Genomic DNA, 22309 nt, shown 5'->3' with positions numbered 1-22309 from the left:
GGTGCACCTGCTGGTCCTGGGCTTGCGGCGCACCACGCGACCCCGCGACGCCTTGCCACACCTGATTCCAGCGCTAGCCGCGCGTCTGGCCGGCCCAGAGCCCGCGCGCCGCCCTCCGCCTGAGGTGTGCGAGGAGGTGCGCCTGGCGCTAGTTCAGCTGCTGGGCCTGGCGGTGGATCTCGGCGGCACCGCGCTCGCGCCCTACCTGGACGACGCAGTACGCGTGCTCCGCAGCACGCTACTCGATCCCTTTGCCGCCGTGCGCCGCGAGAGCTGCCAGTGCGCCGCCGCCCTGGCGCGCGCTACCCCGGGTAAGCTCATCCCGCCACCCGACCCCCACCGGGCGAGGACCCATGCCGGTCCCCTGCGACCCACGACTCCCTCCTAGGCCCACGGGCCCCCTCAGCCGTTGCTCCGGTTCAGGTTCTTGGAAACTGTCAAAGGAGTTTTGTTTTTGTTTTTAAGAGGGTCTGGGACAGGTTACGTTCTGATGAGGGTAGTTAAAGGAACAGGCTTTGAGAAACTCTATGCCAATCTCTTGTTCTTTTTATCTCATTTCTCTACTGGAGTCTGCCTGTTCTCTCTTTGGCGTGGACTGCTGTCCAAATAGAGAAGGATGTGCTTTTCTTTAATCCATTTGCTTTCATTTCTCCCCCTTTATGACAGAGGAAAGAGGAAAGCAAAAGGAGACAGACATGGCTCTTTAGGATTACAAGAGTGTGCAGCAACGCCTGGTTGGCCAGGGAACCAAACCTGGCGCGTGGGGCTTTCAGCTGGCCAAGTGGTGGCACTCTCCGCTGTGGGCGGGCCATTCTCCAGCGTTTTAAAAACTATAGTCTGATCAGGGCTTTCCCTGTCCCTAAGTGGCTGTTTTTGCAGCTCTTGCCCCAGTTTCCTCTCCTGGCTATCATCTCAGGCCAAGATATGGAATATTAATAGAAAGTTACTTAGTATTGGTAGAAAGGTTTCCAGGAGGTGTGAACATTTAAACTGGACATTTGGATGGAAGGTGCGATGCCTGAGGAATAAGCTTGTCAGACTGGAGGAGCAGGAAAGGAAGCCAGGGGCTTCTGGAGGAAGTGAGTGAAGGAGGGTGCAGGCAACTGTCCTGTAAGGGTCTGAATTCACTGTTCAATGCAGAAGTATGTTGTAAAGGGGAGTGATAGGCTAAGGGCAGGCTTTTTGGTTTGGGTATTTTTTTTTAAGAGAGATTTTTGCAATGGGGGGTGTGTGTGCTCCCCGGAGAGACAGAGGGACAGCAAGTGAGAAATCACCCTCCAGAGAGGATGGCCATACCTCAGTTTCTTCCCCTCCAGTCTCTTCTTGGGATTTTGAGCACCCAGGCACATGTGCCCAGCACGAATTTTAAGCCTCTTGGTCCAGGACTGGAACTGTGGTCAACTATGTAGGAGTCCAGCCATGTAACCATTACTCCATCCACTGGTCCTTTGGGACAGGTTTTTAAAACATCACTAGTGCTCTGTGAAGAATGAATTCTAGTAGTGGCAACAGAGGAAACAAAGAGGGCATTGGAGGCTATTATTAATCCATGTTTTAAATGGTGGTTTGCACATCAGCCTGCAGCTTAGTGGTTAGGAGAGCCAGATTACACGTGGCTAACAGTGGTTACAGGCTGGGAAGCTGTTTGCATCCTGGCCCTGATGACATGAAAAACACGTCAAGGGGCCAGCAGGTGGCATGGTGGTTAAGGCGTTGGATTCTACATGGCTAACAGCACAGTTTGAGGCCTGGACCTGGTAGCTTGAAAAACATAAGCTTGTGGGTATGTGTGCCCAAAATACCCAAGAAGAAAATGGAGGGGAAGGGATTGTGGCGTGGCCATCCTCCCTGGGAGGTGATTTCTCACTTTCCATCTCTCTGGCGAGTGCACACACCCTATAGTAAGCTTAAAAAGAGAAAGAAAAACACACTGAGCCTGTGCATGCATGCCCGAAAATCTCAACAGGATTGAGAAATGGGAGAAAGAGATTGCTGGTGACCACACCCCAGCGGGGAGTGCTCTCCTCCCCTACCTCCCTCTTTCTGGCAAGCACATATATTTATGTGATGGCTTGGACTTCAGGGGAAGGAGGAGTTTGCTAATAGAGATAGAGTAGAATGGATGGGTTACAGATATTTTGAAGCTGGAACTGCTTTGGCTTCCTCTTGAAACAGATACAGAAGATAGGGGCTAGGAGGGTACAGAAAACAAGGAAAAGACCTAGTTTTGGACTCCTATCAAGATTTCCACTATGGCATACTAAGCAAGGATTCCAGATAACTCTGAATTTGAATGGAGCTTTAGGGAAGAGGATTGGGCTGGAAGTGGCCATTTCTCATTAGCCACCAATTCTCTCCCCAGTTTGTGCCTTACCCCCACAGCTGCTGCTCATTCCTCCAAGGGCTCTCCAGCCTGTACGTGTTTCCTCCTAGACTGTAAGTTCCATGAGGGCAGGACTGTGCTGGCCTGTGCCCCCACACCTGGCACAGTGCCTGCCATGTATGGCGTGCTCACTGGTGATTTGCTGAGTGAAGAACTGTTTGCTCTGCTTGAAGCTTCTCTCCATCTCCAACACCTTCCCCTATGACTCTTACCTGGGTGAAAGTTCTCTCCTCTGGATTCCCTCTTCATTTCCATCACACTGGGGAGTAGCTGCCTGAGTCTTACAACCTGAGACGGTAAAGACCTCACCTAGAGCCACATCTCATGCAGAGCAGAACTGAGACCAGAACACCTAAATGAGAGTGTCGGGCAGGCTATCACAAAGACCCTGTGGTTCTGCCCTTCTGTGAGAACTTTGGAAATAGGAAGTAAAATGGCTATGCCTAAAGTGGTGCTAGCCCAATTTGATGAAGGAGTTCTGCTATCTGGCTCTGGGTGTTTGCCCAGTGTCCTCTGGGCTCAGTGTTATCCCTCTCATCAGGATTCTTCCCAGTAACCCATTGTGGCAGCCTCAGGCTCACCTCTCCCAGCTCCCACGGAGCCCCCAGCCTTTGGTTCCCCCTGTCATGTGCCATTCCTACAGTAGGGATCTGGGGTGGGCAGAGGCTGGGAGTCGAAAGGTCATAGGTGCTGTGGGCTGCAGGGAGGTGCATGGGAGATGCGCAGGTGACTGGTGGTCTCCGTGTCCCACAGACCATTTCCACATGCAGTCGGAGTCTTTGATCGGCCCCCTGATGCAAACCATCTCCCACCAGCACTGGAAGGTCCGGGTAGCTGTCATCGAGGCCACCGGTACAGTGATCCAGTTTGGCAATGGGAAATCAGTGGACGACGTGCTTTCTCATTTTGCTCAGCGGCTATTTGACGATGTCCCTCAGGTAACGGGAGTTTCTCTGCTGGACAGTCTGTTCCCCTCTTCACCAGAAGCATGCTGACAGGCTATTTTTATCCAACTCACTTTTTTTTTTCTTTTTTAAGATGTTACATGCACCAAATGTTCTTTTATCATTCTCAGTCACAAGATGTTCCTGTTTCACATCTTTAGAAAGTAGAAAAGAGCTGAATCGTTTTATTGTATTTGCTTTCTTAATTCCAAAGAATGTGGAAAAGGGTTGTTTTTGTACATATTGTCTGTTAGAAGGAAAAAATCTAAACTGTACACTTTCTCAGTTTGCAGAAGTATTTTTAATATGTTCATCCATTAAGGCAAATTTTACTGAAAAGCCACAGTAGTTGGTGGACCCATCCTGGGAGGAGGTGAATGGAGTAGTTTGGGCTCTGGAACCATCTGATAGATAGCCATGGACACACGTCTGACAGTTGGAGGACAGAATATTGGTTTTATTGCCTGGAAGAATCTGGCTTGAAGGGCATGTCTTGGATCCAAGGCCCCAGTGGCTTATTAAAACTTCAAGAACTAGGACCCCAGGGGAATAGGGTCAAGGCTGTCAGTAGGCAGGTTCTTCCCAAAGGGAGGAAACAGGTGAATTGAGAGCATATGCTCCTGCTCAGGTCGGGTGGGAAGAAGGCCAGAGTCCTGCAGAGTGGCTCAAAAGTGTCCGTATTGCAGCTACCTCAGCCCATTCACATCTAGTCAATGTAGACCTTGCCATTGAGTAAAAAGCCATTGTCAAGGTGGCAGGACCCCTGCTTTCCCCATGGAAATGTTAACTGATGTGCAAGGAGTGCTCAGCCTCTTTCATGTGCTCACCATGCCTACACAGCAGATTGTGTCACATGCTCAGGGTCACCCAGCTGGAGTTCCTGACATTGTGTCCTGGTCAACCACCCATCACTACCCAGGCACAAAGTTATTTTGTTTGTTTTATTTTTAAAAAGCTTCATTGAAGTATAAGTCACATATGCAATTCACCCATTTAAAATGTTCAGTAGTTCCTTATATATTGTTATATTCATTTAAAATTTAAAAAAAAATCTTTTTAAAATTTATTTATTTTTAGGTTTTTGCCATAAGACGCATGCACTGACCCATCACTACCCAGGCACAAAGTTATTTTGTTTGTTTTATTTTTAAAAAGCTTCATTGAAGTATAAGTCACATATGCAATTCACCCATTTAAAATGTTCAGTAGTTCCTTATATATTGTTATATTCATTTAAAATTTAAAAAAAAATCTTTTTAAAATTTATTTATTTTTAGGTTTTTGCCATAAGATGCATGCACTGGCTGGAGAAAGTCAGGGAGAGACAAGAGAAAGGAAAGTGAGAAAGTACCCCCGAGGGGGGATGGCCATGCCACAATCCTTTCTCCTCTAATCTCCTCTTGGGATTTTGGACATATGCACACACACACACCTGGCGTGAGTTTTTAAGCCCCTGAGTCCAGGATTTGAATTGTGGTCAGCCATGTGGGAGTTCAGCACCTTAACCACCATTTTATCTTCTGGCCCCATAATTTTTTAAAGTTTTGGTAAAACATATACCATGCAATGTGCTGTTTTAAGTTCTATTCACAGTGTTGTGCAACCATCACAGCTCTCCAAAATTTTTCCTTCATCTCAAATAGAGACTGCAACTATTAAACAGTAACCATAGTCCTAACCCATTCCTACCTTCTCTCTGCCCCTGGTAACTTCTACTCTGTCCCTATGAATATCCGATATATATAAGTGGAATCACATAGTATGTAACCTTTTGTGTCTCACTTCCTTCACTGTGCATAATGTTGCCAACATTCACTCGAATTGTCACATGACATACTTTTTATGACTGAGTAATATTCCACAGTATGTGATGACCTCATTAATTTATCCATTCACCTGTTGAGGGACACGTGGGTTGATTCTACCCTTGGCTGTTGTGAGTACTGCTGCTATCACCACCACTGTACAGGATTTAAAATATTTGTTTGAATTCCTGCTTTTACTGCTTTCGGATTCACCTAGGCATGTACTTAACGGGGTCATATGATAATTCTTGGTTTGCTCTTTAAAAAACTGCCAGTGTTTTCCACCATAGCTATACTATGTTACATTTCTTCCAGTAACAGCACAAGTGTTTCGATTTGTTTGCATAGTCACCAATCCTTGTTGTTTTTGTTTTATTTTTACTCTTACTGTTATAGCCATCTTTGTAGGTCTGTAGGTGTTACGTTTCTAATGATTAGTGATGTTGAGCATTTTTTCATGTGTTTATTGTTAAGGTATTTTACACAGTTTTTACCCTTTCTTCCCTCATAGTCCTAGAGGTTTGCATGTTATAACATTCAACTTGCATGGCTCGGGGTACAGGTTTTCTCTATTCACAGGTGGGCACAAGCAGCTTGGAAGGGCCAAGATAACCTGGTACCGTTACACAGAAAGATTAAAAGGAAGAAAGCCATGGAAGTGACAAAAACCATTTCCTCAAGACCAGCAGATGGTGTAATGATTGTGTCGCTGAACTCCCACGTAGTCAACCTCTGCTCAAGTCCCAGGCCCAGAGGCTTAAAACTCATGCTGGATGCATGTGCGTACATGCCCAAAATTCTGAGAGGAGAATGGATTGTGGTGTGATCATCCCAGCCCCCCAGGGGATGATTTCTTGCTTTCTGTCTCTCTGGCGAGTGCACGCACCCTATAACAGAAATCTCTCTTAGAAAACAAAAGTTTCCTCCCTGGTTCCATCCTGAGGAAGGCAGAGGAACTTCAGGGGGCAGTGAACTGGTTTCACATCAGGACTGAGACTAGAAGGCAAGACCTGGGAGGAAGCAGGTTTCCTTCAGGGAAATGGGGTGAAGATGGCAAGGTGGAGGCGTCATGTAGGGCTCTCGGGCCAGGACAGAAGCCAGGATTCAGTGACTGGTCTGTATATCATACGCCAGATAACACACATGGAACAGGCCCTGCTCTGGGATGTCTCTGTGTGGCCTCCACTGCCTTGGTTTCCTTCTCAGGCTGTCTCCCCCCAGGTACTGCATGGCTGCCAACCAAGGCTGTACAGAGAGGAAGCCTCTACTAGGGACCCGAGTCCATTCCTTCTGTCTCGTCAAGCCAGCTGCAATAGAGTTTAGCTTGGGTGTTAGCTGCTCCCTCCTGGAGCTTGGATGGGGTCAGCACATGGCAGCTTGGAAGAATACCAAGCAAACTGGTCTCTGCTAAGCCAGAGGAAGAGGGCAGAGTGCTAAATCAGCACATGCACAGTCATGTGTGCCAGGCACTTCCATCACTAATTAAAGGCCTGAGATGCAGAGAGCAATTCCAGGAAGAGAAGACCAGAACTATGCCTCTTACTTTTTCACCTTCCTTAGGCCTTCCGTAGAGCTTGGCCAACAGGGAAGGCGTCATAAGCCAACTTGTTCCTCCAAATAGTGGAATAACTATGTATGAAAAACTCCCTGTAAGTAGCATAACTGTGTATGAGAGCCTCTGTAAATACTATAACTCTATCAATAGCCATCTGTAAATACCGTAAGTGCAAAGCTATCTGTAAACATTATAACCGTGTATCAATAGCTGTCTGTAAATAATATAACTGGGTATTGATAGCTATTTGTAAATAGTGAAATTGTCAGTAGCTCTCCATAAATAGTATAATTATGTACTGAGAGTTGTCTGTAAATTGTGTAACTATGTATCGAGAGCGTTCTGTAAGTACTATAACTCAATAGCTATCTGTAAATAGTATAACTATATATCATCTATAAATAGCATAACTGTATCCATAGCTATCTCAATTGTATAACTATTGGTAGCTATCTGAAGACAGTGTAATTATTTATCAATAGCTATCTGAATGGTATAACTATTGGTAGCTATCTGAAAACAGTATAATTATTAATAGCTATCTGTAAATTGTGTAACTGTGTATCAATAACTGTGCATAAATATCTTGCTTGGCATTGATAGCTGTCTGTTAAAAAGCTAACATCACAGCAGGTCAGCTGGTGACATGGTGGTTAAGACAGCTCAACCCCATATGGCTGGCTCCATGGTTCAAGTCTTGGACCTGGTGGCTTGAAAAATATCCTGGGCACATGTGTGTACATGCCCCAAATCTCTAGAGGATCATGGAGGAGAGACAGGTTGTGACATGGCCATCCCCACTGGGGGGTGCTTTTTCACTTTCCCCCTCTTTGTGTCTCTCACTGGTGAGCACGTGTGCCCTTTAGCAAAAGTTAAAAAAAGATGATAACATCACATTGTTGATCTAAAATATTGGTGTTTGGTCTCCTGAATCTAGCGTTATAAAGAGCGTGTTTCTACAGAGAAGTGAACAGGTTATCAGTTGATTGCTTTCTTCCTGGTGCTGTCAAGGGCAACTTTCTCTGTTTTTTTGTTTTTCCCAGTGTAATCAGCTTTTCCAGAATTTCAGTCCATGACCCTTTATTACTTAATATCTCTAAAACAAATGCTCTTCCCTATTCAAACTATTACTCCCCCTTTATTTAGTCCCACTGGGATTTAATTTGTTCAATACTATTTCCAGGGGTAGTAGAGGTGTGGCTTCAAGTGCAATTTTTTAATTGTCTGCTGGCATTGACTTGGGATCCTGTTACAGATGCCTATAAAGTCCTTCCCAGTGGGGTTATAGTGCTGCCTTTTCACTGCTTTTATTTTATGTTTGCATTTTCAGCTCTGGACCGTTGTCCACTTTAGGCCACTTGCAGATTCCTCAGCCCCTGTGGACAACATAGGGCTGTGTTGGGATCCCTCACCTACTCTGTGCAGAAAGTCCTAACCTCCTTCTGACTTCCAGAACACTTCTAGCCACTGCTGTCCTACAGCCTCCTGGACTAAATTCTAGGTGATAGATCTAGGTGGTGAGGGCCTGGAGGTCACTTTGTTCCAACCCTTTTAACCCTCCTGTAGCCTTCCTGTGCAGAGGAGACTATTACTGTTTCTGACTTACAGATGAGGAAACAAGGCCCCGAGTGTCCAGCTGCTTAGGTGGTAGAACACCACCTGAATCCTTCCCACTGGAGCTTTCTTACCTTGGACTCTCTGGAGCTGTGTCTGAGGAAATGGGAAGGGGCTTTCCTGACCTTACCACGCTATTCCCATGTGACTGTAGTTCAGATTCGGTCACTGAAACACACCCAGAATCCAGCGATGTGGCAGCCTGACAAGTACTCTTTTTGTTCTCTTTCTTTTGTTTGTTTGTTTGTTTAATGCCAGAAGATAGGGACTTGCTGTGGGGAAGGAAGTAAAGGGTGGAGAAAGCACCTCGTGTGGCGAGTGGTCAGGCCACTGCAATCTCCTCTCCTCCCTTTCTCCATCCTCTTGGGGTTGGAGACAAGGCACACATACATGCACCCAGAGTATTCTTCATGCTACATTTTCGAGCTACCAGGGCCAAGATTCAAACTGCAGTCTGCCATGTGGGATCCAGCTTTCTTAACCACTAGGCTACAGGACAGTCCCTGGGAAGTGTGGTTTCAAAGCAGCCCATGGATGGTTGGTGGCTTACCAGGGCTGCTCTCTGAAGGATAGCCTCATTGGCTCTGAGCTGGATATTAGGTGGCCTACTGCTGCTTTATAGCTTTTTTGCCACCAACTCCACCAGCTGGTGAGACTGCCAAATCTGTCCTCATCCAGAGAAACCCTCAGGAGCAATTAACATTACAGGAAAGGCTGGGGTGGCAAAAATAACTTTTCAAAGATGAGTAATTGTTAAGTTCCTTTGTCCTGTGGCCCCATGACTCTTATTGTGTCCCATTTACATGGCTCCTGAATGCCCCAGGGAGTGTGGCTACCTGTCTGTTCTTTGTGCAGTGGGAGGCAGCATAGCTGACAGGGCCACATGGAAGAGCAGGACCAGAGTGGCAGCTCCTCGTCTGTAAAGGAGCTGCTGTGGGTGACTACTCGTCCAGTTCTCTCTTTCCCCAAGGGAGCATGGAATGACCACAGCCCATTGGAAGGTGCTTTCTCCATCCTTCACTCCCTCCTTCCACAGCAAGCTCATACCCTGACATTAAACTGACAAAACAGACCCAAAAATTACTTCTCAGCCTGCTACACTCTGGAGGGTGAGACTGTTGCCCTTGACAGCACCAGGATGGTGCTAGGGTTCTGGATGCAGCTCAGTGACCTGAATCAGAACTATGTACCATCCCCGAGGAAGAGCCCCAGTTTGTGATCCTCACCTATAAACAGTCCTATACACCCGTCCTGTCCCTCTGCTGCCCCTGAGCTGCCCTTACCTTTCAGGAACGCCCTGTGCATGTTGCTGTGACTCAGACTGTAGGTGGTGACATTTCTATCAGAAGATGAAGTTCACAAGTTTCATGTAGTTTGGTTAAGCCACTCTGGCCCTGTTAAAGCTTGCTGGATGTGAGCTGCTCAGGCACTGCATGAGAGCCTGTCCAGGAATGCAGGACCGGAGCCCCGCAGACCCTTAGCAGGCGGGTGCTTCTCGTACTGTGTGTGTGTCTGGGTGACATGGAGGACAACCCCAAGGTAAGCAAAGGAGGGTGCTCCTCACCAAATGGCAGCTCCTTCAGTCCATGGACGTGCATGCCGTGACCCAAGACCCAGTGCAGAGAACTGGAACAGAGCATCATAAAACGGAGGGCTCTTGCTCCTGTAGAAGGGACAGTGTATGTTTATGGCTATTTGCCTGTGTTATCTAGAGCAGGTGTGAGGTGTATAGGTTAGTACCAGATAACAGTCTGGGTGTGGAGGAACCTGCACCAAGTAAGCCGACCAGCTGTACAGATCACACCTCCTCTTACCTCTCTGCCTGCCTTCTCTCCTGACTTCCTCCTGTCTCGTTTCAGACTGAAGGGTGACAACAAAAGTCCAGTGGATGTTGGCCAGCTGTGGTAGCAGGTACTAGATGCTACTATTTAGCAGGCCGAGGCTACCTGGGAGTCCCGGGTTCAATTCTTCATCCTCCCTAAAAGCCCAGGCGCAGTGACATGTACATGTAGTCAACGCTACGTGGAAGGTGGCAGGAGTATTGTGACACAGCGAGACCCTGTCTAAAGCATCATACACACATGTGTGGACGCAAACACACACTCACAATGCAACAGATATTCATATTCAGCATAGATCGAATGAATACCTTGTTGAGTTTTTCCCAAGTGAAAAAAATGTTACAGGTGTGATTAAAGCCCCTTTTGCTAACTCTTCAACTGAGTGTGAATACTACATATTTCATCTTTATAGTTTTTTCATGATAGCACTATACACAAGTGTGTGTGAGAGAGAAACAGCTTCAGCAGGTCTCACCATGTTGTATTCCCCTTTACCCAGCCATGCAGCTCCTCAGGTCCTAGGCACTTGCATGTGTGTCTGGAATGTTTGCAGACAGACTTGGGGACCGAACCTGCTGTTGGTCATGTGGCTTTCACCCTTGTAGGCTGCTGCTTTATGACTTTGCCACAGCAGCTGGGCCCAAAATACCATATACCTGGTCGCCAGAAAAATCATGATGTGTTTTTCTATGCAAAAATGTGTCACTTTTTCAGTGACCCAATTTTTTTTTTTGAGAGGTTTTCGTTATAGGGCACGTGCGCTCGCCAGACAGACAGAGAGAGACATAGAGACAGAAAGCGAGAAATCACGCCCCAGGGGGGATGGTCACGCCACAATCCCTTCTCCTCCAGTCTCCTCTCTGGATCTTGGGCACGCACGCACACACGCCCGGCGTGAGTTTTAAGCCACCTGGTCCGGGACGTGAACCGCAGTCGACTACGTGGGAGTCCAGCAACATAGCCATTACGCTAACTGCTGGTTCCCAGTGACCCAATATTTCAAACAAAATTTGATGTTAAAATATATTGTTGATACTATTTTTTTAGAGTTTTTGTTTGTTTGTTTGTTTGTTTTTGCTAAATGGTGTGTGTGCTCGCTGGAGAGAAAGCAAAAAATCACCCCCCAGAGGGAATGGCCACATTGCAAACCCTTTTCTTCCATTCGCCTCTCCAGATTTTGGGTACACACGGACACACGCAGAGCATGAGTTTTAAGCCTTTGGATCTTGTTCTCAAACCACATGGGTGTCTAGCAACCTAACCATTACACCACCTGCTGGTCCCTTAGAGAAATTTTTGCTTTGGGGTGCATGTGCTGACAGAGAAATGGAGAGACAGAAAGTGAGAAATCACCCCCCAAAGGGGGGTGACCACAAAGTGAGAAATCACCCCCCCAAGGGGGGTGACCACGCTGTAATCGCTTCTCCATTCACCTCTCAGGATTTGGGGCACATATGCACACACACCCAGCGTGTTTCAAGCCTCCAGTTCTGGGACTCAAACTGCCGTTGGCTAAGTGGGAGTTTAGCAATGTAACCATTATGCCATCTGCTGGTCCCTTGATATTATTTTTAAATTGCTTCATATTTTAAAGCAGGATGCCTCCTTTAAAAAAGTTATATAAATTGCTTAAAATCTGAGGCCTTTGGTCAGCATAGGAGGACATAAAATTCTTTTTAAAGTACTCTTTTTTAAAAAAAATAATTATTTTTATTGAACTTTATTTTTAATTTGACCAGAAAGAGAGAGAAAGTGAGAAAGCAAGCCAACAGGTCTGGGACTCGAACCATGGTTTGCCATGTGGGAATCCAGCATCTTACCCACCTTGCCACCTGCCAGCCCCTTAAAGTACTCTTAAGAAGTGTTTTATAACTCAACCATGGTGTCAATGCATAGGTAATGGTTGGAAAACTGGAAGCCACATTGGAGGGCCAACCTGAACACACCAGGCATGGTTGTGTGCACTGTCATCCTGGCTAACTAGGAGGCTGGGCAGAAGGATTACAACATGGTGAGACCCTGTCAAAAATTCCTCTCTCTGTTTCTCTCCCTCTTTCTCATAAAGGAAAAAAAAAAATAGTGTTACGTGATATCATTATTGAAGATAAGATGCTGGGTAGAAAGATCTTTTCCCCTTATCTCCCCTACTCCCTAAAATCTGTGAAATGCTGAAACACAAGGGACTGAATTAGAAAAAGATGATTTATCCTCTAGCGGAGTGTGACTAGTAGCTGCGTTCGAGTCTTTGTAGAATAAAGAACATCAATCAATTGATGAATGCATTATTAGCATCTGCTGAAAGCCAGGACATATAATTAAATAGCCTCAGTATAAAGAGCTAGACACTTTAATCTTCATTAAACAAGTCTTAAACTGACAAATTCCCAGTTACAGAAGAACAGAAAATTATCTTTCATTTAATGCCCAGTTTTAAATGTAGTTCGAATTTCCCTCTGGCTTTATGTGTCTGGTTTAATAGATTGCATTGTGTACAGCATCCTCCAGCCTAACAACGCTATGACCCACAGACCTGACTCATGAGTAAATAATTCTCAAACAGTTCATTTAGCTTCCTTTCAAAAACGGAAATATTTCCTGCTTAGTCAAACCGTTCCATGGCCACTCAGTATTCAGTGCTGTTTTTCTCCTGTGAACCGAAAGGGGATCATTTGTCCTTATTAACTGGAATTTACCCCTTGCAATACTTACTGATAGAAGAAAAGAGGGCCACCTCTGAGACTTGGGAGGAGCCCCAAAATCTGCCCCTCCAGCCCTCCTCCTTCATGAGGTGAGATGTGAGTGAGTGTTCTCTCTGGGGTATTCCCGCCTCCCTGCCCAGACACAGAGGATGTCAGGAGGATCAGACAGCTATCAACAGAGTGACCTTTGACTAATGGGCTTCCTGGAATCCTCAGTACTGTCAGTATATGGTATTGGCTGAGCTTGGAGCTCAGCACTTTCTCAGCACGTTAGGCCTCTAGCTCCGGTAAGCTCCGAGGCACCCTTGTTCTCCAGCAGTCTTTGAAACTCAGCTGACACTGTGCCCAAGGTGGCAGTGAGAGGTGGTTCTGTGGGAATTCTGTGACCAGGTGGTGGGACCAGGCTCTCTGTTGTCATCTAGGTACTTGGGATTCTTGGTGTGTGGATTTTCAAAGAGTTGGGGGGAATATTTCTTTTCTCAGATCTTTATTTTTGTTTGATATTAACATCCTCACATCAGTTAATAATAGCCACCCTGTTTTTCAAAATAACTTTTTATTTTATAATAGCTTCACTCACAAGAAGTGCAAAAGTTATGCAGAGTTCCTCTGAGCCCTCCCCCGCCCCAGCTTGCCCAGGGCCTGTTTCTGTGTGACAGTCTGTCCTGAGTTCACCACACGTGTGGAGGGATAAACGTGATGGGAGCTGGGGCTTGCTGAACTCCTGCGGTGTCCAGCCCTGCCTGCCACTCGCTTTACACTTTACCCCAGTGACACACCCTATTCCTTTCTCCATTTTCCTGACAGGAATGCTTTTCAAAGAGGCCCAGGCCACAGCCCCAGGTCCCAGGCCAGTGAGCACAGGGCTGCTGCAGTCTGCTCGTATGTGCCTTGTTAGAGCCAGGGCTGAGAAGCCCCCTTGAAATCAAAGGGAATAAATGTATGGTGGGCACTGTTCCGTGCCCAAGCCTTCTTTGCCTGTGAGGTGCATGAGTGTGGTTGCTAACCTTTCACAGCCAGGGGGAGCCACTTCACCTGAAGTGTCTAGAACACTTCTTTCCCGCTCCTCAATAGCCCCAAGCCCATGACTGACTCACTCTCTGGCCTTGGGGTAGGACAGTTCCCCCCTCCACACACACATACCTTATCCGTGTCCCATAACTTCCTGGGGATCAGGCTGATGCTGGCTTTCAGCTAAAACATACCTTTACCTGGTTCTTCCCGGCCTCATCCTACTTCCCTCCCTTGATAAATTACTGTACCTGAGTTCCTGTCTTGGACTTCGGTCTATGGAAGCTAGACTGGGGAACCTGTTGTGTTGATTGGTTGGTTTTTGCCATAGGGCACATGCATTCACCAGAGAGAGAGAGAAAGGGAAAGTGAGAAATCATCCCCCAGGCAGATTGGCCATGCTGCAATCCTTCCTCCTTCATTCTTTGGGAATTTTGGGCACACATGCCTGGCACGATTTTCAAGGCACTGAGTCCAGGACTCAAACAGTGGTCGTCAGTGTGGGAATCCAGAGATTAAACAACCACACCACCTGCTATATTTTAAGCTGGTTATTTTCCCTTGTAGGCAAAGTAGGTACAACCTGTGTGTAATTGTTTCAGACAGTCCACAGCAGAACTGGAAACCCTGGTGGCTTCCCTAGAAGGGTATTGTTAAAATACCCAGGGTGAGGCAGTGCCAGCCTGGCTGGGAGATTTGCACACAGAAGACTTTGCAAACACAGTACCTTGCTTAGGGAGCACCCGTGGGTCCTGTCCTCACCCACATAGGACCAGGCCAGAGCCCAGAGGACACACATCTGAGCAGCTGAGGCAGTGTTTCTTCACCCAGCCTGGCCAGGGGGGATGGTTGGATCTGCTTGAAAGAGTGGCCTAACCCTAGAACCTGGGGATTAGTGGCTGACCCAGAAACCCAGCATGTGCGTTTACTTCAAGGACGATGTCCACACCACTGGACTCAGCTTAACTGTCACCCCTGCCCTCAGTATGTTCTTTGCCTCTCTGAAGCTTTTTTTCTTTTCTTTCATACCTAGGTCCGACAGGCAGTGACCACCGTGGTAGGGGGCTGGCTGCTGAATCTGCGGGACCGCTACTCCTTTTTCCACAAGCTCATCCCTTTGTTGTTGAGCAGCTTCAATGATGAAATACCTGAAATCACGTAAGTGCCATGTTTGTGAGGTGAGGTGAGGCCCGTCATCTTCAGAGCTTGGAGTCAGGCTGCTGATTACAGCCTGCCCCAGGCCTCTTGGCAGGAGGCTTGTCTTGGGTGGGCAGCAGTGCTCATTTGTTTTCTGGTTTATCAGGGACTTTGCCCAAAATATCACAACATAGCTGCCTCCCTTTGCCTCAGAATCTCTTAAAGAAACCTGCCCTTGTCCTTTTATTCTATATATTACCAGATTGTATGACATACTGAAGGTCCCCGTGATTTTTAAAAGACTGAGTTGACATCAATACTTTGATTGACAGAGAGATAGATGAATCGGTCACCTGTACTATAGTCAGGAAGGTGGTCAGACAGCTCATGAGACTCATTGTACTCTCTCACCCAACAAAGTGTGGACTTGAGCCCACACCCTGCCTCAGTGAGGAGCCATCCCCTGATCTCCCTGCAGGGAATGGGCCTGAATTGTTGTCTGTCTCTGCTTGTGGATCCGCAGGGACTCGGCTGCCAGCCTCTGGGAGAAAATTGGCCTGCAGTGGCAAAAGGAGAATGAGGAGGATCTGAAGGACAAACTGGACTTTGCCTCTCCCCCACCGGCCCATTACCCGCCGCAAGGTGAGTAGCAGCCTTTCCAGTGAGCAAGGGAGGGAGGGCGGGGCCCCGAGAGGAAGCTTTGTGCAGTGGAAGGAGGCGTCAGCTCCTGGAGTCATGTTGCGACCAAGGCAGGTGCTCTGTCTGGAAGAGAGCAGGTGGCTCTTATCTTGAACATCCCAGACAGAGGGCTTTTTCTCTGGATGGGCAGGAATATCCCTGCCCTCCTGCAAGTCAGTGCTGAGCAGGCCAGTTTGTCTCTGTCCTCATTGTGACTGGGGAGCCCCTGAGGTACCTCCGAAGCAGCTTCTTTCCCTCTTTTGGACCAGCATTATTTTGTAGAGGCATATGGGCTCTGGAAGTGTCCAGATGGTCTGCCAGTGGTGGTAGCAGTTTCAGAAATAGGCGAAATCCAGGTGTTTTGTTATTTTACCAAAAAAGAGCTAAAGATGTTATTGCAGTAAAATGGAGCACTTAGAATCAGGCTCCCCCTGGGTGGCCACCCCGTCCTTGCCTGCATTCGCTTCCTTGCCAGATCACAAGCACACATACTCCTTTGTTGGTACGCTGTGTCTCTCCTTAGAACCCAGCTGGGCCTGGGCTTCAGTGTGTGAGGACCACTCATCAGAACCAGTCCTCCCGCACTTCCTTCGCTGTCTGGCTGGGGCCCAGCCCACCTCTCACTTGATCAGTTTTGGAAACCACTTTACTTTTGTGGGGATGATATTTCCTCTTTATTCTTAACAAAGCATTTTTATCACTTTACCTTATCTGCATGGTGTTTTCTTAAAATTATATGATAGACATATACTGACAACAACAGAAAGTAGCCAAAAACATAAACCTTGTCAGACAGGTACCAGTGAGAGACTTATAGACTGTTAACATGATAGGTCACCTCTCTTGCCTTGTCTTGGTGCTGAAATGGTCCAAAGGGTCAGTGGTAAGCCGTGAAATACAGCATGAGACTATTTCTTATATTCTGTGTTTGGTGTGATGTTACATTGAGATGTTGCCCCACCCCCACCCCCTTCAGTCTATGAAAAGACTTCTCTTTTTCCTTCTGGTCAATGATCGTTACTCTTGCAGCTTCGCATCCCCCTCCACTGTAAAGTTGGTGTAAGGGAAAGCAAGCATGCATAATTGGAAAAGGTACTGAAAAGACAGTTGCTAGCAGGGCCAGCAGGTGGCGTAGTGGTGAGGGCACTGGACTCCCATATGACCAACGGTAGTTCAAGTGCCAGACCTGGCGGCTTAAAAGCCACTCTGAGTGTGTGTGCATTCATGCCCAAAATTACAGGAGGAAAATGGAGAAGAGATTGCAGTGTGGCCATTCATAGAACACATCATCTTTTTTTAAGAAAATAATTAGTTGTTGTTGTTATTTAGTTTGACCAGAGAGAGAAAGGGAAAATGAGAAAGGAAGCTGCCAGGTCAGGGATTCAAACCACAGTCAGCCATGTGTGAGTCCAGTGCCTCTACCACCATGCCACCTTCCAGCCCCCACACCGTATTTTTTAGAAAACTTAGACAAAATTTGCTTATGAATTTATTTTTAAGCATGCCCTCTGGATCAGAAATGTAAGAATTCCCAAGGGTTTGTTTCCATATTCTGTTGTAATTTCTTCCTTCAGCTACCTATAGTTAATTTTTGCACTACTCAGACCTAGAAGCTAAAAATTGTGGGTTTTGTTTATTTGTGACAAATTTTAGTTTGGTTCTGATCATTGATCAGGTAATAATTTAGATACACTCAGACCTAGAAGCTAAAAATTGTGGGTTTGTTTATTTGTGACAATTTTAGTTTGGTTCTGATCATCGATCAGGTAATAATTTAGATATAAGGTCTGGTATACCTGCCTAACTAATTCTATATAGAACTTGATGCATGTGTCAAATAGTTCTTCATACATTCAAGGCAGTTCTCCTGTTACAGAGTCCAGAGGAAATCCACCAGATACTAAGTGAACACAGAAGACCATCTGGTGATGGCCTCGCTAGTAGGCCTGTATCATCCTCACCAGATTTCACTGGAGAGAGAAAAGGGGCATGGGAGATATGGGCTGTTTTTGGGAGATCTAGACCTTAGAATGTGATAAACAAGAAGATAGAGTGAGGCGTGTGCACACACATGCACTCACACATACCCTGCCTCGCCCTCTGACTGACAGGGCCTACTGTGTGCAGGGTACCCCAGGAGGCTTCTGTCTCCAAGCCTTCCTTCATTTGGTACAAACATTAGCTCTTCCAGTACCATCTGATTTGGAAATCATTTAAGGACATGAGGTATTTCTGACCGATAATTACCAAATTCTTATTAGTTATGCATTCCAAGGCTTAGCAAATATAGTTGTGCTTGCAGGTTTTACTTCAACTAGAGCAAATATAGAGTTGAATCAAGTGTTGGTGGCATTAGCATGAGATTTCATTAGTTTTTGGCATTTCCCCCTAAAATCACTTTTCTTTAGTCTTTAGATTTGAATTTTAAATATAATTTTTCCAAAAAAAATTTAACAGTATTTCAAATGTCAGATTATGTCAGTCTCTTCCTCAGAACTTCGCACCAGCCTCCATCTTGCCTAGCACACATCTTACCCCCACCACCCCAACCTGTATGTAGCCTGCTGTCCATTCCACTGAGTCTTGGGAGGCGTCTTTCCCCAGGTGACTACACTCTGGCCACACAGGCTACATTTCAATGTAGCATCATTTACGTTAGCAAAATTCACCTTTTTAGAGCTGTAGTTCTGAGAGTTTTGACAAACACCTCCTCCATGATCAAGACGTGGGACCGTTTCATCACCCCGGACTTCCCTGTGCTGGTAGCTGCTGCTGTGTTTTCTCTCCCTGTCATTTTCCTTGTCCAGGGTGTCGTGAATGGAACTGTACCATTCACAGCCTGTTCTGTCTGGCCCCATCCATCCCACGTCAGGTGTCGGCAGGTCATCTGTTCTGGTGCTTCTGTCCATCACGCTTTCCTTCCTAGTGGGAGTGGTCATCTGTGCCACCTCTGGAGCACAGTTTACTCGCTGGCTGAAGGGTATTTGGGTCATTTCTAGTTTTGGGGATTACAAGTAAAACTGGTGTAAACATCTGCATACAGGTAAATGTGAATGAATATGTGTTTTTTTTCCTCTTAGATAAACACAAGAAAGATTATTGGGTTGTATGCTAACAGTATGTTTAGCTTTATAAGAAATTTGCCATACTGTTTTCAAACTGTCCTGTTTTGCTGGTTTTGTTTTTTTTTTATTTTTTTAAGATTTTTGCTATAGGGCAGGTGTGCTCTCCAGAGAGAGACAGGAGGAAAGAGAGGGAAAGTGAGAAAGAACGCCCAGGCGGTCGTTTGCTGCATTCTCCTCCATGCTCTCCTTGGAATTTTGAGCTTGCATGTACATGCACTAGGGTATTTTTCAAACCACTGACTGGGACTTGAACCACTTGGTCGGCCATGTGGGATCCAGCACCTTAACCACTAAGCCACCTGCTGGCTCTGTTTTGCATTTTCACCAACAATAGATGAGATTTCCAGTTGCTCTCCTTTCTGGCCGGCATTTCCTGTTGTTGGGGCTTGTTGCTGCTGTTTGGGCCAGTCTAATTGGCGCATTATTACACAGTGGTTTTAATTTGCAGTTCCCTAATTGCAAATTACGTGGAGACCTTTTCATGTGTTTATTTCTTATGTTTATCTGTATGTCTTCTTTGGTTAAGTGTTCATTCAGCTCTTTTGCCCATGCTTTAAACTGGGTTTTTGTTTCCTTCTGGAGTTTTGAGAATTCTTTATATATGTTGGATATAAATCTTTTGTCAGATCTGTGCTTTATAGTCATAGTCTCTTCTATGATGAGGCTGCCTTTGAACTGACCCTACTGAGTCCCACCCAAGGCCTTCAGGCCTTCTTGGGGACCTTGACTCCTAATAGCTACAATCTCTTCACCCTGCTTTTCTTGTACCTGCTTCCTGTTTCTTAGTTGAACATATGCTTTCATTACCTCTCACTCTAAGAGCAACTCAGTATCAGATGTGTGAATAAGTGGGTGATGGGTCCTTTCTTACCTGCAAGGACAGTCAGTCTAATTTTGTGGTTGAATAGAAGACCTGAGAGTACAGACAGACAGAAGGTGATGATGTACACAGATCGCTGCTAATATGCACTGTGCGCAAATGTACTGACCTGTCAAAGAAGGATTTCACAAGAGCTGTACGTGAATCAGAAGTTTAATTTTCTCAGGGCTGGCGGGTGGCATGACGGTTGGGACACTGGACTCCTAAATGGCCAACCATGGTTCAAGTCCCAGACCTGGCGGCTTGCTTTCTCACTCTCTCTCACCCTGGTCAAATTAAAATAAAAGAATAAGTAAAGTTAAATAAAAATAATTTTAAATAAAAATAATTTTTAAAATGTTTAAAAACAGACTAGTCATCATCTTTTTTTTTTTTTTTTTAAGAGATTTTTGTTATAGGGCACGCTCACCAGAGAAACAGAGAGAGACAGAAAGCAAGAAATCACCCCCCAGGGAGGATGGCCACACTGCAATCCCTTCTCCTCTCAGGATTTTGGGCATACATGCACATGCACCCAGCATGAGTTTTAAGCCGCCAGGTCTAGGACTCAAACTGCAGTCGTGGGAATCTAACGGCATAACCATAACTATCTGTGGTCACAAATTTTCCCATCTTTCTTAAGAAAATATATGTATTGCAAAGAAATATCATTTATACCATATGATTTGTTGTTCACTTTATAAATACAATATAAGTTTCCTCTTACAACACTGAAATAAATCTCTGCTTTTAAAACCAAGCTGCATGCTGGGATGGTTGGGAATGTTTCCTTTACCATCTGCTAGTCAGTTATTTATCTGAACATGGCACCCTTCTCAAAAGCGCAGGTTCGTGCCTGATGAGTCTGATGGTCACACTGCAAAGTGCCAGGAGCAGGATCACTCAGTGACAGCAGGTTCCGGAGTCCTTTCTACCTTGAAATTATCTTTTTGTTAGAATTGTTTTCCTTGGTGATGCTTGAGTGCAAAGGGAAGCACCTCTTCATAATGGTGAATGGCTTGCCAAATCTTTAAACACAGAGAATAGAGTTGGCTTTTTTTTTTTAACCCATTTTAGAAAAAAGTAGAGTTCCCATTGAATAAATATCATTGTAATGTAGATTGCTTTTACATAATGCACTTCTGTGTCTCATGTTCTGCCTGAGAGCTCATACCTACTCTGCTTTGCTTGTATGTTTCATCCAAGTGTTTAGAAAAGGAGAGATGTGAATGGAAGTTGTCAGAAATGTCACGTTGTACAGAGATAAAAAAGGAGAAACAGGCTGGAAAAACTGGTTTCCATTGTGTGGAACCAGCAAGGCCCACTGTGTGGAGCATTCCCCCTCTCCGGGTTAGCTTTGAGAGTTAAGGAAGAAGGAATTTTTTTAGCCCAAAAGACAGAGGACCTCTATCAATTAGAGGGTGCAGGAAATACCTCATTTAACATTCCAGCCGACAGTATCAACTCTTGGACAAATAAGTAGCTAAGACATGAGGGGTTGAATGTCTTGTCCACGGTCAAGTCTGTCTGCACCTGGAATGAGCCCGGTGCATATTGCCTCCTCGGTGACCCTTTCTCTGCTGATCTCTGGGTTCTTTGCACTGAGGAGTCATTTCCTCTAGGAAGATCGACCTCTAGTCACTAACTGGATACCTGTCTTTTGTAAATAGCCAAAACCTTGTCACAGAGCACTCAGTTGCATTCTTACCTATTTGTGATGGTTTATAAATGCACAGCAGAGGATAGACTAGTCATCAGACTTGGGTAAACAAATTAAGAAATCGATAAACTGTTTTTCTGCCAGCAATTAAATTACACTTAGCATAATTGTGCAAGAAATAAAGTGATTTAATATTCCATATGCTTATGACCTATCTTTATCAGGACTTCACACAGATCTCTCCGTGATTTGAAAGGCAGAAGAGAATTGCATTTGAAAAATGAGCTGGGCAGGGAGGCACTTGATCTTGTATTTCAGGGCTGGATCCCCTGCAGAATTCTGAGCTGCTTGACCCTCTGCGCCATGCGGTACCTGTGGTGTGTCCCTCCAGTGCTCTTGACTACAGTTTGGACTAAGTGCAGCATATTTGGGATGCTGGGCCCCAACTTACCTCGTGCATACATGGGTCTGTAATTAAGCTGCACCTCAGCTTGTCAGAAGAAGTGATTTTAGGATTAGAAGGAAATTGCATGATAGAGGTGAAAATATAGGTAAACAGTGCATACTTAGCTGAATCCTCAAATGCCTGCACTAGAGCTAAAGAGGAAGTCTGCATACATGCAGCATCTCCAGTTGGCAGTGGCCCTCCTGAGGCCGTGTCCTCATCTGCCTCCTACAGCTAAAGAGGCAAAGGCTCTGCGAGGTTTTGTGGTTACAGAAAGACACAGAGATGCTCTGTGGGGACCTTTTGCCCAAATAGCCCATGAGTTAATTGTGCTTTCTACACAGTAAATATTGATACTTAAGAAGTACTGTGCCTGTGCGACAGACAGATGGTCCTATGGTTCAGTAATATGATCTGCCATCACCCTGAAGAATGCACCATGGGAACGTTCCCTGTGTGGCTGCATTGATCTAAACTGTATGCCAGGTTTTTTGTTGTTGTTATTTATTTATTTACTTACTTATTTTTAAGTATTCCAGTCTCCTGGGAAAGA

At 45.8% G+C, this 22309-nt stretch overlaps 1 protein-coding gene across 1 annotated transcript in view; it reads left to right on the top strand.

The window, feature by feature from the left end:
• DNAAF5 (dynein axonemal assembly factor 5) overlaps window positions 1-22309 on the top strand; it is a gene marked incomplete at its 5' end in the record, with an annotated part of 69564 nt that continues 47255 nt past the window's right edge. The window contains 4 exon segments of the mRNA XM_006167898.3: window positions 1-311; window positions 3137-3321; window positions 14886-15010; window positions 15513-15631. Coding sequence (XP_006167960.2) covers window positions 1-311; window positions 3137-3321; window positions 14886-15010; window positions 15513-15631 — 740 coding nt within the window.

The sequence above is a fragment of the Tupaia chinensis genome, unplaced genomic scaffold (genome assembly GCF_000334495.1).
Source record: "Tupaia chinensis unplaced genomic scaffold, TupChi_1.0 Scaffold145208_1, whole genome shotgun sequence".
NCBI lineage: Eukaryota > Metazoa > Chordata > Mammalia > Scandentia > Tupaiidae > Tupaia > Tupaia belangeri.
This window is presented reverse-complemented; position numbering and strand designations above follow the sequence as displayed.